Raw genomic sequence first — 17,434 nt, forward strand, 5'->3', positions numbered from 1 at the left:
CCTATTAAGCCTTCTGGCTTTGAACTGAGAAGATTGCCTGAATGCTTTAGAAAAGAAGGGATGGACAACACAAGAACAGATATTCAGGGTGCATCCAGAGAGCTAATGAAATTGAGTTCTTAAAGAATTGAATTCATTGTGTTTGGCAAATAATAGCTGATTTCATCAAGCCAAATTCTTAAAAAGAATATAAAGTCATCATTCTTACAACGTGGGTAGAAGGAATGCAGTAATTCTAGGTACTGATTCCCAACATGAAGTTTCTCAGCTTTGTAGAGTAAAATTGGTTCTAGAATTCTGTCATAGGTACAACCATCACTCTGCGAAAGAGTGGCTGAAATGGTGATTTAAAACAGCATTATTTTTGAAAACTGATTACACCATTTAAAAAATATGGAGTGCTGGTAAACTCTAAACAGATAGAGTTTGGCTACTGCTAACCCATATTTTTCATCACTGTGAAAAATATGAGAAGGACAAGGCTGAAAGCATTCCAGAAAACTTAATACCAGTTCCATTCAGTGTGCTTCAGATTAGGTTTGTTATTATTATAGCGCAAGAAACGCTAGCAGAAGTCAGGCGGATTAAATGCCAAACAAGTACTTAATAAATTAGAATGATGAAAAACTAGTTAGACTACATAATTCTCTTGGGTTGTGGAGCAATGCTTGAGAGAGAGAGATAAATGTCATCACAGTCTTGAAATTAATTGAAGGTCTCAAGTGCAGTTTTCTGCTGGTCCTTAGCAATGTTCACCTTCCATCAAATAGTAAAATCTAAGGTCTGAAGAATACAGTTGTTACCCAATTCACATGTGACCCTAGTGCAGGTTTCAAAACCAGTCATCTATCATTTTAATGCAAGATCTGTGGGGAATGGTATGAGATTACTAATGACACCGAAGTGCTGGCCTTGCTTCAACAGTCAAGACACAGATAAGGAGACTCAGAGATAAGTGAATAAACTCATTTTGTTAATACATAGCAGAGTTTAGTAGTCAACAATCAAATTACACCCATACGCTTGCACAAATGGGTAAAAATACCTCAATTTTTAATTATTAAAAGCTGATGTCAAAATCTCCAAGCTGTAAGCTATATTCCTATGCCCATTTTCACTATCTAGCCCTTATCCTAACTCAGTATAAGGAGATGGAGTTCAGCCCTTGTGCAAAACCATACTAGTGAAACAGAACTTAAAATGAAAATTATGTTCTCAATTTTCTTTGCTTGCCATTTGTCCCCAAAACACTGAAACCTGTCTTCTCTCCCTTCTACATCACTCAATGTATTGTCAATACCTAACAAACAGTAATGTATGAGATATAAACTGATTCAGAAACAATGTTTTTAATTGCAGGCTTACTTTCTTTGATTCACTTGTCTACAGCTACAAGGCTGGCAAAAGAAACACTTTCATAAACATCTAGTATAATAGTTTTTATTCCTCTAGGACTAAATCGAGTGTTCACTCATCTGTGACATTCAAACAAACAGGAGAAATGTTTTGCATCCTCATTTTTACAGAGCAGTATCTAGAACAAGAGGACACTTATGAACCCAGAAACAAAATTAACATAAAAATACCAGGGGTTTATTTCAGAAGATGCAGCTCAGAAGTCTTCATCAGTTTAGAACTTCTACTTGCAAGAAATTTGGACAACAGAATTTACCTCCATCGGTCTCATACTAACAAATACTAATTTCTCTGTTGAAATAGATTAGATTATTTCTCCCATATCTGCAGTATGGTACAGAGCAGCAGCATCTCTCAGGACTGTAATAATGCAAAAAACCTAATACTGAGTAACTGAAATGCTTCTTTTTTCATACATATTTTTAAGAGGTTTAACTTTTCTCTGAGTAGGAGTATTTACAAAATGTCACTTGGTGAGTCATACCACACTTCTGCTTGCTCCTAAAGTTTCAGTAGATAACCTCTGAAATGAAGTGCAAATAGGAGCACAAACATAACAAGATACGTTAAAAAATACTGCAAAATTGCATGAACTTGGACCATACAAGCTCGCTCTCAGCTGTATTTTTCCACGCTTTGTGACATAATATAGTTGTACATGTTCCATACACACATAAATACCCACCCACACAGACACCATATTTCTCATTCACCATTTCTTAAGAAGTGATGATTAGGCAATCTTACCTTTTTCTCCTCCACATACATAAGCCCAGATGCAGAGGGAGAGTTATTTGTTTTTACAGCGCCTTTCTAAATGTATTCGGTTTTTGAGAGTTTCTGTGGCAGCTTTGAACAGTGCTGGTGGGCCTAATCTACAGTTTGAGAGCATCCCTAGAGGATATAGCTTAACATAACAACCTATGATCTGCATATACAGAAGTATTTTAACTGGTGTACAAAGTCCTGCAGAGCTTGCAAACGTAAAACAATTTTAAAAATGAAAGTACTATCAAGCATAGTATACTTTTAACTATACATAGTTAATTTGTCTGAGAGAAATTGTGAACTTTGCAAATACCATGAAACACAGTGCTGAAGGGGATCATAATTAGTTAGAACAGTTCCAAGATTTCAATCAGAGATCTGAGTCAGAAAAAAAGTCTTTTTAGACATACGGCTGTAGCCTTTATTTCTAACTGTAGCCCATGGCATCTTGGCTTTGGGTCCTCACCTGATGCAGAATTTTACACCACCTCACATGCTGGTTTGTACTCTAGTTTTAGGTATGTATTTTAACACAGAGCTAGCAAAACCCGCTGGTTCCATGACTCAATTGTGATGCCAGATACACCTCTTCATATTGATGTTTAGAATTTATTTCGAAGTTGAACATCAGGGAGAATGTCAGCTGAGTTTTGCAGGCAAAAGGTCAATAGATGGATGCAGTTTGAAAAGCTGGCTGTATTCTTTTATGACCCCTGTGACCAACTGAAATTTTTATTCAAAGAAAGCCAGTTGCCAAATTTCTGATCATTCTTCCCACACACTGAAACCAAGAAGGCAGAAAAATAAGTGTAGAATAAGCAAACAAGTTACAGCTACTATTCTGACTTTTATCAGCTCACAGTGAAACTAAAACAGATTATAAAATCAAAAGAAATTACAAAATGTGTTTTGACTTTTAAAATAAAAAAAAAAAGTAGCTAGACGATACATCATTTTTAGTCACTGATTAGAGTTTGAGTATTATTCTGGATCATTAAAAGGTATTTCTCCTAATTCTTATTAGCTGTCATAAACTTACTTTCTGTCTGAGAGACATTTTGGTTTATCTGAGCATGTATAATGCATCATATTGCTAATAGGCTGAACAACTTTTTAAGTGAAAAGTAAACAGACTGTAAGTTGTATTGGCCACAATTACCCCGTTATACTGTCTACCGTATCCCTTGACGCCTTATATAAAAGGCTTGCAAGCCTATAATCTTCATACCTACCCTGCCTACCAGAAGCAGCTCCTTCCTCAGCCTTCACTACCATTTCTGACCCGATTTATTTACCGTGGCTCTTGCTTGAACTGAATTGTTCTACTTGACAAAAACCACTAAGTAGTAAACTGGTTCTTTTTAAGGGTAAAGCAACTTGTTTTTCTCAAAATGTTCTAAATTTTATGTAGCTTAACAGAAGGGTTTAAGATGATAGTTTTGGCTCTAATCTTGAGAAGGTCAAATGTGATTAATTCTTCTGTGCTCCCTATTGTTAATGGAGTGAATTCAAAAGAAGCATTGCAAATTGTTGCCATATAATTTCACAGAGCTTTGTTCTGATCAACTTTTTTACTTGGGAGTTGAGGGGGGGAATCGACATATTACAACTTGTAAAACAATCCTGTAGCTAATTCATCTACTTGTGGTTTCCAGAGTAAAGACCTGCTTAATGTGATGCTCTGAAAGAACGCCAGTCTGAGAGCCCAGATGTGTTACTACTATTGACCATAAGGCTGTCAATGGACCTTAAGTTTGCAAGATTGTGCTGTATCCACTTCAGAGTGGCCCCACTGATTTCCACAGAACTAAATGAACACAAATATGCCATGATGGGATCCTTGCTCAGACAAAGCTTTGAGGCAGACATGCCTAGACCTATAGCAATCCCTACCTCCAACTGAAGGGCTTTCAAACTTAGATAAGCTGGTGTATTGTAGATACACTAGAATAATTAACTTTTAAAATAGAAAAATCTTAACGTGACTAGGTAAAGCAGAGTAGAAACAACAAAATTGATTCAGAGCTCTCCTTTTGCCTAGTAGGTATTCACTGCTGCTTTATTGCTCCCAGTCCTATTTTACTTGACTCGGTAACTTTTTAAATGGTGATAAACCCTGCTCGGACTCCTCTGGTCCTATAGTGTGTGCTTCATATTCTCATTTCTCCTAGATAAGATCAGTATAATTAACAAAGAATTTTCATCTCAGTAGGCATAGGGGAAACAGAGGGAATTAAAAGTTCAGTGCCTTGTGATGCTTGATGTAGAAGAGGTTGACAAGACATTTTATCCACCCATTTTCTTTAAAAAGCACTACTGCGCAGGACACATAGGAGACAGCGGTGACTAGCCTTGCAGAAAGCACTGACTGAGAAAATACATTTTTTGATGGCCCTAGCAAACTGGCAGAGCTGCATTTGTAGAAACTGCCCCAACTCTTTTCTATTTGATCCTTCCAGCACATATTGGCAGCATAACGCTTTAATGCAAGCCCCTCTAGGAAAAGCCACTTAAGTAGATGCATCACCTACAATTCATTAATTTCCGATTGTGCATTTGAACTCCATAAAGTGCTCACAGAGGAAAAAAGCAGTCTACCTTCCAGCTCAGACGGGTTAACAATTTTTTTTTGCAATACCCTTCCAAAAACTTCAGGTGTTGTTCAGTTCTGGTTTGATCCACATGACAGGTAGTTTTACCCAGAAAACACAAGGTATAGATTTGATAATGTAAGTATAACTAAACAGAAGGTTATTAAGTGATTCATGAATGATCTAAAATAAAAGATGGAAAAATTAAATATACCACATGGCATTCTGCAGCCTGTGAAGAAGGAAGAACTGCAGACTTTTGTCCCAAATCCTTTGAAGACATCTTTGAAGTGTCTGGAGAAATACTAGGTGGATGTTCTTGGATTTCAGGCTCTGCTTTATTGTCAGGGATGGGAGCTATCTGAATGGAAAGAGATGCCGTGTGTATCTCAGGCACAGGGTTACAGGCAGGTGAGACAGGCCTTTGTGGAAATACTGGCACTTCAACAGGCTTGAGCTCTTGCTGTGTATTACAATGAATGCTACTTGCTGGGTCATGTGTCCGGGTTAATTTCAGGGTAGATACCCTACGTTTTTGAGACTGTTGCTTTTGGCCTTGATGGAGAGTAGTACTAATACCAGCTACTGTGCTTGTGCCTGCACTGGAGATTGAGGTCAGTGGTTTAATGATTTTTTGTGCATACGACACACTTGTGTTAGATATTTGAGAAGCCATTGTCTTCTGGACAGACTTCTCGTTAGTGTAATAGGCAGTATCTGTGGGAAGGTATTTAGCTGAACAGGTTGTTACTGCCTGGAGATTAATTTCGTTCTTGCGATTAGTTACTCTTGCTTTCCGAAAACTTTCTTTTCTAGGGGGTGGCAGAGGTGCCTTATTTGCCAAAAGCATCCACACACAGCAAATAACATTGAAGAAGAAACAGAAAGAAAGTAAATGTTAGCAGGAGATACAACTCAGATTGACTTTTATCTTTAAATAAAGGAACTAACAACTTTAAGGGCTTCATCCCAACATTGCTCAATTCAACGGACAATTGAATTGGTCAGGTTCCCACCATCTTTCACTGTGCAGGGCTGTACAGCTTCTGTTTAGACAGCCATATGTTCCATTTGCTTAGAGTAAGCTGGGATCAGAAGAGAGCCCACAATAGTCCATTTTCTTTTAAAAACCCCAATTATTACACTGAATCAAAATTATTACTGGGAAATTGTTCAGAAATTTCCAAAAGGTACTCCATGATCTTCGATAACAAGCTACTATTCACAGGTAACACACATACATAAAACACACAGAGCCTCTTAAACCTCTGAATTAAAAGAGTAACAGAGACAGTATTGATGGTGGTATGTTGTTCTTTTTTAGACAGATAAATGTTTCCAAGTTAAGTGGTGGGTTTTTTTTTTTAAGTGCGCTCTAATTATACTCTTCTGCAAATCAGGCAGAAACATTGTCCGCCTTAATTAATAAGCTGTTATCCTCAGATATTATTTTGATGACTGATGCATTTCTTAGAGTGTAAAATATTAATAAATACTCTTTGAAGTCTGGGAACACCCCTAGAAAGCTTTTATTTGTGTATGACCTACTTTTATTTAGCTGGCTGTCTTGTTCATTGAAAGCAATTTCTGGTAATTAACCTGGAGGCATGCATCCTGTGTGGAATATATTTTATCTACGCAGTAAACCAGTTTGTAACAACTGATATAAACAGGTGATTCATACTATCTGGAAGACATCAAGACAATGTTCCATAGAGGTTTCCCACCTACATATGCAATCTCCCAAGAATAACCCCCCCACAAATGCCAAAGCATGAAACCTGGTGTTCAGTTTTACCTGAGTAGGTGATTTTTTATCCTGTAGATTTGGCCGCACGCTCCTAAAACCTTTTGCTGTAAGAGATGAACTGCTAGCATCTCCATTCAGTGTCTCTCTACTTCCATCGTTGTAAGATCTCCAAGCTTTTGTGAGGAAAAAAGAATCAAATAAATTTTCTTATGTGATTAGCAGATCTCTATATTGGTATGACCATAGCAACCCAGCTATTAAACAAACCGGAAAAGTTTAGCTACTACTCAACTGACACTGCTGCTGTTACCATCATGGAAGTTACTAAAACAGGGTTACAAAATATTTCTCTTTAAAATTCAGAAAAGTCAAGCATTGACAATACTGCTGGTAGCAGTTTCATATCTCTCCACAACATTCATACAGACTGGATTTTAACCTTGGGAGACCTTTTGAGATGCTGGTGCTTCAGCCACTGTATAAAGCAGGTTGAAGTACTTTCACAGATTAGGTTCTTGAACTTCACAGCTGCATTGGATTTTGAAAAACATCCCAGTTTATGTAAAGTTAGTCGGTCATGGCAGTTTACCAAATTGCACTCCAATACCCGATAAGATGCATTATTGGAACAGCTAATTTCAAAATCTAAATGACACCTTGATTTTCCAACCCAACAACCATGCTTTGTCTCTATCCCCAGCGCTGAAAAGCTCTCAAGGAATTGCCCAAAAATAGAGGGAGATACTATCCTGCCTCAATAAGTTACAGATTTGAAGACGAAATACTGTAAGAGGCTGGGAAAAGTAACACATTATGTGAGCAGGCTGCTAAGTGGGGTGGGCAGAACTTGCAATCCTGAGTAAGGGACTAAAAATGAAATAGCAAGTGCCACTGAAGCTAGAGGTGGCAAATTAGCAGTCTATACTCTCCCACACAATTCATTTTCTGAAAACACACAGTGTGTTATAGGAAATACTGCTTTCAAATGAGACCTGAATTTGAGGTCTTAACCACTTGCAATTATTATTAAAATTTCAGTGAAAGAATGTGGATCTATGGAATAATGAAATCACATAAATGGAAGATTGTTATAATTCATCCACTTAGATAGTATTATACTGATGCATAAATAATACAGCGTTTTATTTACCTGAATCTGGAGACTGAGAATCAGACCCTGAAAAAGAAACATCCAATATTAATTTGTGTTAAAAATAAAAAAGTAGTGGCACGACTTAAAAAATATCTAGGAGTCTTTTTGTTCAGCTGCCTAAGCATACCTCAGAATATTAGACCACAGGTAACTGTGCAATGTTTATTGCACAACTTCTACAGAAGATTACAGTGTGTTGAGCATTACTGTTATTTATCACTGCTATTTCAGACAGCCTATAATAAAGAAACATTTGCTGTGTTTTTTTCCCCAGTAAATACTGTGATATACTACCACCTAAAATCTAGATATCAAAAGAAATATAATTCCTTTAAGATGTGCTGGAAAGGTTTAATTCAAAACAAAGAAAGATGCCTATAGATTCTGTCAGGATTTTCTCTCCCCCTTCACAGCAGAATGTGTGATGCTTTCTTCATCACTTCAAAGCAAAACATAGAAACTGATACATACATACTGCCAGCACAGAATAGATTTGAAATTCTGGTGGTTTTCTGGATTACTTGTAGATATATTACCGTTTTTTCCTCCTAAAGAAACTACAATTACAATCTCTGAACAAATTTAAAATATTTTTAATGTACAATAATTATAGCACTAAGAGCACTCCTTATCACTAATTTAAAATGCAACAAAGCAAGACATTGAGAGGCTTGTATTGCATGAAGGATAAAAATTTGTTAGAAACATTGCTAAGAAATAAGAACCCAATGTTTTCTTAAATTTACATACATGCAGTAATCCCAATAACCCTTCCACTATCCTTACAAAAAGTAGCAACCAAATTTTTAATTTCCTTCATAAATTCTAACAGTTCTTATTCCTGGGGATTAGTCTTACATTTTAAAAGATCTACAAAACAAAGACTTAATCTTGCAATTATTTTTTGGCTCATTCTTTATTCAGCTTCCTTTATTATACTTCTTTGGTGTGAACACTGCATGTTCAGATTGGTGTAAATTAATCTACGCCACTCAAGATTCTTTACTGATTTATACCCATAACTACTTAATTGACCAGTGAACCTGGGCAGCTGATACCCATTAAGATTTAATTTTGCAAAGCCAGACGTGAGTATTGCCGAGAAGCAGTTCTGCCTGTCTATGGAATATTATGCATGTTTTTATCGTTGTAAAGATTTTTAGGAAAACATGCTTGATAAATGATTTTTTTAAAGTTAATCTGGCTTCTGACAATCACTTAACAACAACATTCAGACTTTTCCTTTGAGAATAGTTTTTAAAGCAAGTTGCAATAAAAAAAGTTTGTAATAAACAAACCCTACTTTTCATGCTATGTAATCTTGAAAAAAAAAAAAGGGGGACATGAGACCCAAAATACATATCAAAGGCAAAATTAATTTATAAATAACTGATTTTCCTGAGTTTTCCTAATTTTTTTCATTAAAGCTACTAAGCATAGGCAGAGAGTAATTAAGACTACTCTTTAAAGAACACTGTAGAAGTAACAGACCTGTCAGTAGAATACAACATACGGTTACCCTTCTCCTGGCAGAGTAAGGAGGAATGCTTAACACTATAGAAAAGCCATTCAGGAGCAGTGTCTCACTGGTTAGCGGTTATACCTGAGGCCAATAGGTTTGGAGAACTCTGAACTCTCTTCACAGCTGTTAATGTGACAGACATTGCAGCACGTTTGCGAGCACACCCACCGCTATCTGGAAGCACAAAACAATACAGACAGCAGCCCCAGACAAAGGGAGCAAGCACATGCCACATATCACAGTGTCAGATATGCCAAACATACATGAAAATAAGCATGCAGTTAGGGAACTGCTGCAGAATGTGTAAATTTGCAAGTTTCACAGATTAGCAGAATACATAAAATTTCACAAGCTTTAAACAACAATAAACCTCACAGAAAATAAGTAAAGAAAGCAAATATTTGATACTTAATCCACTAGGGAAATATATACATTCTGTTACCTAAAAGACTGCTTAATTATAGCTAATTAGTATAAACAAACAAGTAATCAAGATGAAGGATTAAGCATTCCAGAGTGATATTAATCAATAATCTGCACTGTAAAATCATTTCATTGTATGCACTAGAAAGACACCATTCATAAATTAAGCTTATATTTGATCAGCTGACAAAGTGCTTTTGTTCAGCCTTTTGGATCCTTTAAGCTCAAGAAAAAAAATTACTAAGGATGGCATTTTTTTTTGTTGTTGTTGTTTTGGTGTAACATCCTTGTTCTCCCTTCCCCCTCTTCTTTTCATCTAATGGAAAATTAAAAAAAGTGTGTCTGGAACCCAATAATATCCCGAGGGAAATACGAGAAATCTAAAAGCACTCTGAATAACCAGGAATGGAAAAAACCTTTCTTCTGGATCTTGCATGACTCCTTCCTTTCCTTACTCTCTGTTCCTCTCTCACATGGAGCTGTCATTCTGTTTTATAAATACTTGGTTATTATTAGAAGGTAGCTTTCCCACAACTTAGCTTTTTAGCAACCCTATCATAGTTGTAAAAGCAAGTTAATAAATACTCATTCTGATTGTATTTAACCAGAACATTTTTCTGCTCTTCAATATAATAATTAATTTTCATAGTTTATATTACTGAAATTTCATACAGGGCCCCACTGAAGTCAAGAAGAATCACAACTACGATAGAGGCCCTAACAGTTTTTATATCTGTGTCCTATGACAGGGAGTTTTATAAAACTATGCTTAAGGAAGACCTGCAACCTATTAGTAGAAAGTATTTCCTACGATAGCAGTAATTTGAGCCACAGAGACATCTTTAACCCATGTCTGCAAGAGAAGTGAGGTCCTGGTATTTCTTTGCTCCTTCCAATACTCCCCCGAAACAGCAGAGCCCTCTGGCCACAGGTCTTGCAGGATATGCATTAAGTAGTTGTTAACGTTGGCAAACATCAGAGCCACTGCCCCAGGTGTAAGCGGTTCCAAAGACTCATTGCCAATTCCAAGTCTCAAGGCAAGAGGCCAAATGATTTCAGTCAGCAATAGTCGAAAGCAATACATTACCCACAATTAATTATTGGTGTTGTCCATGTGAAACAAAGACAATGGCTATCTAATGCAGATTTGTTTTAGTTTGCTTACATAAATATAGAATGGCAATGGTAATTAAAATCATATTTTCCATTCTTGTATTCTCGCCCCCCGCCATACACCAGAAGTAATTCCAAGGAGATTTGATGATGTGTTGATATTGAGGTTATGTTCTTATCCGAATATTGGCAGACTTTGACAGCATACTTTATTTGATTAATACAAGCTACCAGGCAAACAATTTTGTTATATTGCCACATCTTTTATTCAAACAAGGCGATGCTTTATTTATAGTTTTTCAAGAGTTACCTTCCTGAGTTTCAGGATAGTGAAACTGAAGTGGAAGGAAAGGAAGTTGACGGGAAAACTAACTGCAAATACTTCATCAGTGTAACTTCAAGAAATTCTGCCTCAAATTAATTGTTGATGTAACTAAACGGAGTCAGATTTTTATATTTCATGGACGCCGTATCTAGCAAAGTGTTTGACATGGCTTCATACAAGATAGCTTAAAACAGATGTTGTAACTGACTATATACATATATGCATACAACATTTACCCCATATGTAGAAGCCCATATGCAAGTCTGTACCTGCAATAACATTCTTAGTATCTGTACAAAATAATGAGAGTCAATTAGTACTCAATTAAGACATAACCACACAAATATATCACATTGAGTTGTGCAAAATTTCTAATAAAATACAAATGTGTGGGGGCAAGCACATATTTATGCATGATGGACTCCATCTTCCCATCTTTGTTCAGGCTAGGCTCCAATTAAGTCAAGGGCATCATATCTGAATCCTCAGAAGAGGCCGTTTTCAAACTGCTTCCCTTATCTGCACTGCCTTACACAGTTGAACTTCAAGAGACTTATTCCAGCCTGTATTCCTTTTTCATAGCTCCATGAAATTTCCAGCAAATACTAACTATATTCACCCAGATTCCTGAAGCCCAAATAACACCAAAAAGCTCAAAGTCTAGAGAACAGAGAAATCAAAAGCAGTAAGGGAGGCTGAATTAATGATCATCTGCTCATTTCACTAGCAAACTATAAGCAATTAATATTGCACAGCTGTTATTCAAGGAACAAACAAGGATATGTGAAATGATCTATACAAAATGTATGCATTTATAAAAAAAGGAAATGTGTGCAAATATGTATACACATATGCACAATTCTCTATGCTTTTGACAAGACAAAGACTTCAGGAATGAGAGTCCTGTCTTCCTAGGTATTGTTTTAACATTGAAGCAAAGGAGACCTGAATCAGCTAAGGTCTGCAGGCAATAATTCACGATCAAAACAGCTGCCTAAAATGAAAGTCCAGCTCAAATCAGGACCTAGCATGGTTTGTGCCTAGATATTCTTTTGGAAGCCCTACATACTCCCATCAAATCAGGAAAAGACAAATAAGCATCTTTAGCAGATACTGCAGAAAATGAAGGAGAAAGGAGAGGTAAGGATTATCTAGCGAGACGTGATTCTGACAGTATCTTGCAGAGCAAGGGCCATATAGGGACGATCTCCTGAATGCTAGGGTCAATGTTGCAGACTTAACCTTTAAAGAGAGAAAAAGAACCAGCTACCCACTGATTGGAAAAGACAAAGGCAAGGCAGTGGCTTTCCCCCCAGCTAGGAGGATGTGTGCATTTGCGTACACATCCTAATGCTGCAGTGGGGCTCTGGATGCTCTCTTCCTCTTGTTAGCTCACCATTCAGCTCCTCTCCCTTTGCCAACTCCCCCCTCCTACAATTTTTCTCTTTAGCCTTTCTCCATTCCTCACCTTACCTCACTTCTTTCTCTCTCCATCCCTTAATTCTGTTTCTCTCCACAAATAAGTACTTTAACCCTTTCCTCCTAAATCCACAAAATCCCAACTGCTCCCACTACAGACAGCATCACCCTAAGCGAGCTGTATCTCTGACAAATAGTCTGTTGGTCAGGTCCTGCTCCAAAGCAGAACGGGGCCAATTCAAAACACCACCACTTTTATTTAGGAACATGGGGTGGTTTTTTTTGTTTTTTTAAAAGACTGTTTCAGAAAGTCTGTAAAGTCACAAATCAAGGTGGCAAAGATGAAAGGATGGTGGCCTCTTGTGAAGAAGTGAAAGAGAGCAGCCAGGGGGCAGGAAATTTTTAATAAGTTCTTACAGCTCAAAGAAACAAAAAGTGGCACCCAAACACATAATGTTTGCTGATCATCATTCCATCCACTGTACTTGTGAACAGTATAATTTTCCCTTTTGTCTGCACAGTGAATTCAAGTTTAGAAGTCTTTAGACCAGGGATTCTTACTAACTATTTGCATTCTGACCTTCTGAGGCAAACAGATAACACTGGATCCAACAGTCCAAGACAGATGAAGCTGCTGCCTCTCCACGTCCCCAGGTCCAACCAGTAGTGTGTCTGGAGACGTGTTTCCGGCAGACACATGTGAAATAGCACATGTGTACACCAGACATACACAGCTGGCCACACAGTTCACAAACACTCAGAGCACTCACGCTAACACAGATGGCACAAAGGCCTCATCCCCCTCCCCTTTCTGACTGAACAGGACGAAGGTCCACTAGCAAGAACATATATGCATGCATGTACAAGGTGGATCATTCCAGCAACTGGGCCCAGACATTGCGTCTGCCATTCAATCCATGGCTGGACCCCAGGGCTGAGGCTCTCCTGGGACAGTCCTGGGAGGGGCCTGGACAAGGGAGGCCCTTGTGCCCCTCTTCATTCCTTGGGAGTCCTTAATTTGGGCTCCTGCTTGCCCTTGTGCTCCTCTAGGCTAGTGGAGATGGGCCTTTGATGGCTCCTGTGATGGGCCTGGGAGTAGCCTGGCAGGGCACACTATTATTTGGGCTTCCCCTCCTGCTGCTGTTTCTCCAAGCTCTTTCGTGGGTGTGCAGATCAGCTTTTATCACATAACCTAAGACTGACCACACAGGTGAACCTACTATTGCTTGGTTCTTTGATGCTGCTAAATTGCAACAAATAATGACTAAAAAAATATTTTTTTTTTTTTTGTAGAACGCCTGAAACACTCAAGCCCACCTAATTTGCTTTAGTGATCTAAAGTGGCTTCACAATCTATTCAGGGACTCTGCAGGGACCCACGAACTTCTATTCTTGTTTCCCAGACAAAAGGTAAGAGATTAGTGCACGTGATGACTTCCATTAACAATTTTAACAAACACAAAGTATTTGCAGTCTTCCAGAACTGCATACTTTTTCACTCTTGGCTGCTCTTTATGTGCTTCATTTACTGCAAACAGCTAACTTGTTTAATATTTTTAAAATTAGATGCATTTACCAAGAATTATCTGTGTGAAACTCAGCCAAAATATTTACGGATGGACACTAAGCATCTGTTTTAGCATATTAACTTGTATCCGTTCATTATTCCTCAATGCAATTACCTCTCCCCCAACACCAGCTATGCATGCACATATGCAGAATGAACAATAAGCACATTTATCCTATGTTTTAATCTGATGTGAGCTTCATGGGTAGCTCAGGTTTTCTGTGACTTATTTCTCAAAACACCTCACCAAATTAATGATGCTCATCAAATCTGTAAAGTACTTGAAGGCTTGTTGATGAAACCCCCTATATATAGTTTAAAATGTTATTCTGTTTATGACTGCTTAGTCTGGGTTTAAAAAGGCACACATTCTATTAGGCTACTATTTTTAAATTATGACAGCATTTGAATAGCAAAAGGAACTATAAGCCAAAGTACCTTTGGTCCTTCTGAAAACCTCTCCTAGATTTTGCATCTATTTCTTTGCTTTTACAAACATGTTTCATTGCCTTATGCTGTTGAATATTCCTTCCTTACATGTAGTACAGAATTAACATAAAATGCTAAAAAATCCCTCCCATATATGGTAGAGTATTGAAAACCAAAACTCTTCAAAACATTTTCGCTGTAGACAAAAATATCTTCTGCAGGGTTTGCTGAGACAGACTGCCAAGTCTGCAGCCACAGGGAATGCTGGATTAGAGGAGCCCACTCTAAAAAGAAAAAGTAAATCTATTGCTTAAAGCTGCACACACACTAGCTTTGCTACTTCAGCAGTTACCAGCATCAAACTAGAATGCTCATTTACCTGCAGGAGTAATTAATGACATGCATATTTTTAAAAAAAACTAGTGGCAAATCAATACCATCTGATAGTATCCAACTATGTCATGCACAAATTCCTGTTATAAAGTAGTGAAATATAAAAAAAAAACTCCAAACAAACCAAACCTGCAGCATTTATATTATGTTCAAAGACAACATGGGGGTGGTGGGGGAGAAACAACCAGACTAGAACACCATGCAGAACACCTTCCACCTCAGTCACTCTCTTCCCTAGTAAAGCCATGCTTTATCTTATCAACAGATAGGTGCAAGACGTTCACTTTTACAGCCTACTCATTGGATTTTTTATTTATTTATTTATTTATTTATTTTACAGTCAGGAAACAGTCTACATCAATACCACATTTTTTGTCAATACTTCCTTTTAGCGCAGCTGGCAACATGCACATTAATATCAAGCATACACAAGATGAAAAATGTTTTCGCTGTGTAAGTGCAGAGTAGATTGAAGTTCAGCGAACAATCATGATATCCCTAGGTAACTGGAAAGTATTTCAGTGTGTTCAAGGTCTTTTAAGACATTTTTCAAGGCTCCTGTATGATCAGAAGACTCCCAATAGAAGTCATTCAGCCACACAGATTACTTATATCTTACACCTATTTCTCTTTGAGATTTCTAGCTTATGTGAAGAATCTTAGTAAAACAGAACAAAGTCATACTTCAGAGCTGCAGTAGCACAAACTGGCAATTTACCACTCTGACACTATCCACAGTTTTCAAAGTAGAAGCTATAAAATGACATCTATCATATGATTTTAACTCCTATGATTGCAATGCACAATGTAATCACAGTCAAATGTATGATGATTAGCTGAGTTACTTCTGAAATTACAGTTCTATGAAGCAAGCAGTATTTTCAGTACTACCTTAATTATATAGACTGACATGTTTCAGAAAGAAGTCTTCACTAAAAATGCAAGAGGATAGGACAAATTTCAAATAGTATTTCCATAAAGGAAAACCACACCACCCTGGTTAGCATCTGTAAAATAATTAACAACCAAAAACTTTGGGAAAACCCCTACAAATTCAACTGAGAAATTTCATTTCTCCTGATTATTATATTTACAAATGTTAGTGGTTTCAAGTGAGGCAATATATTTTAACTTCATATTTAAAAAAATCTGTCCAAGAACCTGGTCCTACTGAGCTCCAGTCATTGTCTGAGACAATGGGAAGCCAGGAATCCTGATTAATATGCAGCGGTCTAGATAACGGCTACACCACGGAAAAGCTAATCACTTCGACTTAAGAGTGTGCTGCTGAAACACCTAAACTGGCTTCAAAGGTAGTTCAGGGTCCTCAGGTCCCACATAACACATTTAGTTTATTTCAAGTTGTCATGTCAGTTGTTAGGGTGCAGTGCCATGGTCAATGATAAGACCAACTGATTTGGAAAGGATGGATGTGTCTATCCTTGTGCCACAGTTAGTCTGCAAACCAGACAGTTCCCCTATGGAGTATAAAGAGTTGACTGCAACTGAAAATTTACACCTGACGTGACTGAGGCCAGGATTTCACCAGTCTGCGTTTGAGAGGACTATTTCCACTTCCAGCATAACCAGCAGCACTACTGACTACAATGATTCAGGACCAAATATTAGTGTGTTGTCACAGACCGTGAAGATAACTTCCTATAGAGTACTTCGTTTGGTCAATACATCTATCACAGCAACTTGAGAGAAAATACAGATCCCTGCAAATACAAATAGTTATCCTCATCTGATTATGCAAGCGTAGCTAATAATACAGGGTAGTATTTATATGCCCCTTAATTTAATGACAGGAGAGAATGAAAATAAAGCATTTTTAAAGCATGTGCATTTTCTTAGGAAAAACATAGAATCATAGAATCGTTTAGGTTGGAAAAGACCTTTAAGATCATCAAGTCCAACCGTGAACCTAACACTGCCTTCCCACCACTAAACCATGTCCCTAAGCAGGTGTGATGCTTTAACACCACTTTTCCATAGCTGTTATGTCCTCATACTCATATTTTTTACATAAAACATATATATACAAAACTGATATTTATAACTTAAGCACAGAAAGCTAAACATGCAAGTATATTTCACATATCCATATATATCCATACATAGAACAATATGTATGTAAATTTTATATATGGAATACAAATGCACATAAGCAGAGGTACTATTAAAATATCTTGCTTAATTTGAGTTCAGCACCAACTGAAGTACAATTTGTTCATGAAAATTTAAATAAATTTAGGACCTTCTCTGCTTACTAAACGAACACGTAAAAGGAAAGAAAAATCTCACAGAAGCAGCATACCTGTGTTCATTCTGACACTGGAGGATTTGCTATAAAAGTCTTCAGATTTCCTGTGGAAAATAAAACGATCTATTAATTTGCACAAGCCAAGAATGTATGGTACAAAATGGCAGCAGGACTTCTCGGAGGGGCGGAGAATCACTGCGATACAAATGACAGCCCTATTTTAACACAGCTTTAATTAAATTGGTACTGCTTGTCCTTCCAAAGTTGAAGATGAGATGTCGCTTCCATTATAAGCGACT

The 17,434-nt window shown here is 37.4% G+C and overlaps 1 protein-coding gene across 2 annotated transcripts in view; it reads right to left on the reverse strand.

Moving 5' to 3' along the window:
• Positions 1–17,199, reverse strand: part of SORBS2 (sorbin and SH3 domain containing 2) — an 83,564-nt gene extending 66,365 nt beyond the window's left edge. The window contains exons 1-4 of one of the 2 annotated variants that reach the window (XM_035897795.1): positions 17,190–17,199; positions 9,282–9,374; positions 7,676–7,702; positions 6,574–6,698 (exon numbers count right to left, since the gene is read on the reverse strand). In XM_035897795.1, coding sequence (XP_035753688.1) covers positions 6,574–6,698; positions 7,676–7,702; positions 9,282–9,374; positions 17,190–17,199 — 255 coding nt within the window. Of the gene's footprint in view, positions 1–6,573; positions 6,699–7,675; positions 7,703–9,281; positions 9,375–17,189 lie in introns of those variants that run through there. The other variant, XM_035897796.1, reaches the window with a different exon arrangement.
• Positions 17,200–17,434: the final 235 nt, after the last annotated feature.

The sequence above is a fragment of the Egretta garzetta genome, unplaced genomic scaffold (assembly GCF_000687185.1).
Source record: "Egretta garzetta isolate BGI_Z169 unplaced genomic scaffold, ASM68718v1 scaffold46, whole genome shotgun sequence".
In the NCBI taxonomy this organism is placed as follows: domain Eukaryota; kingdom Metazoa; phylum Chordata; class Aves; order Pelecaniformes; family Ardeidae; genus Egretta; species Egretta garzetta.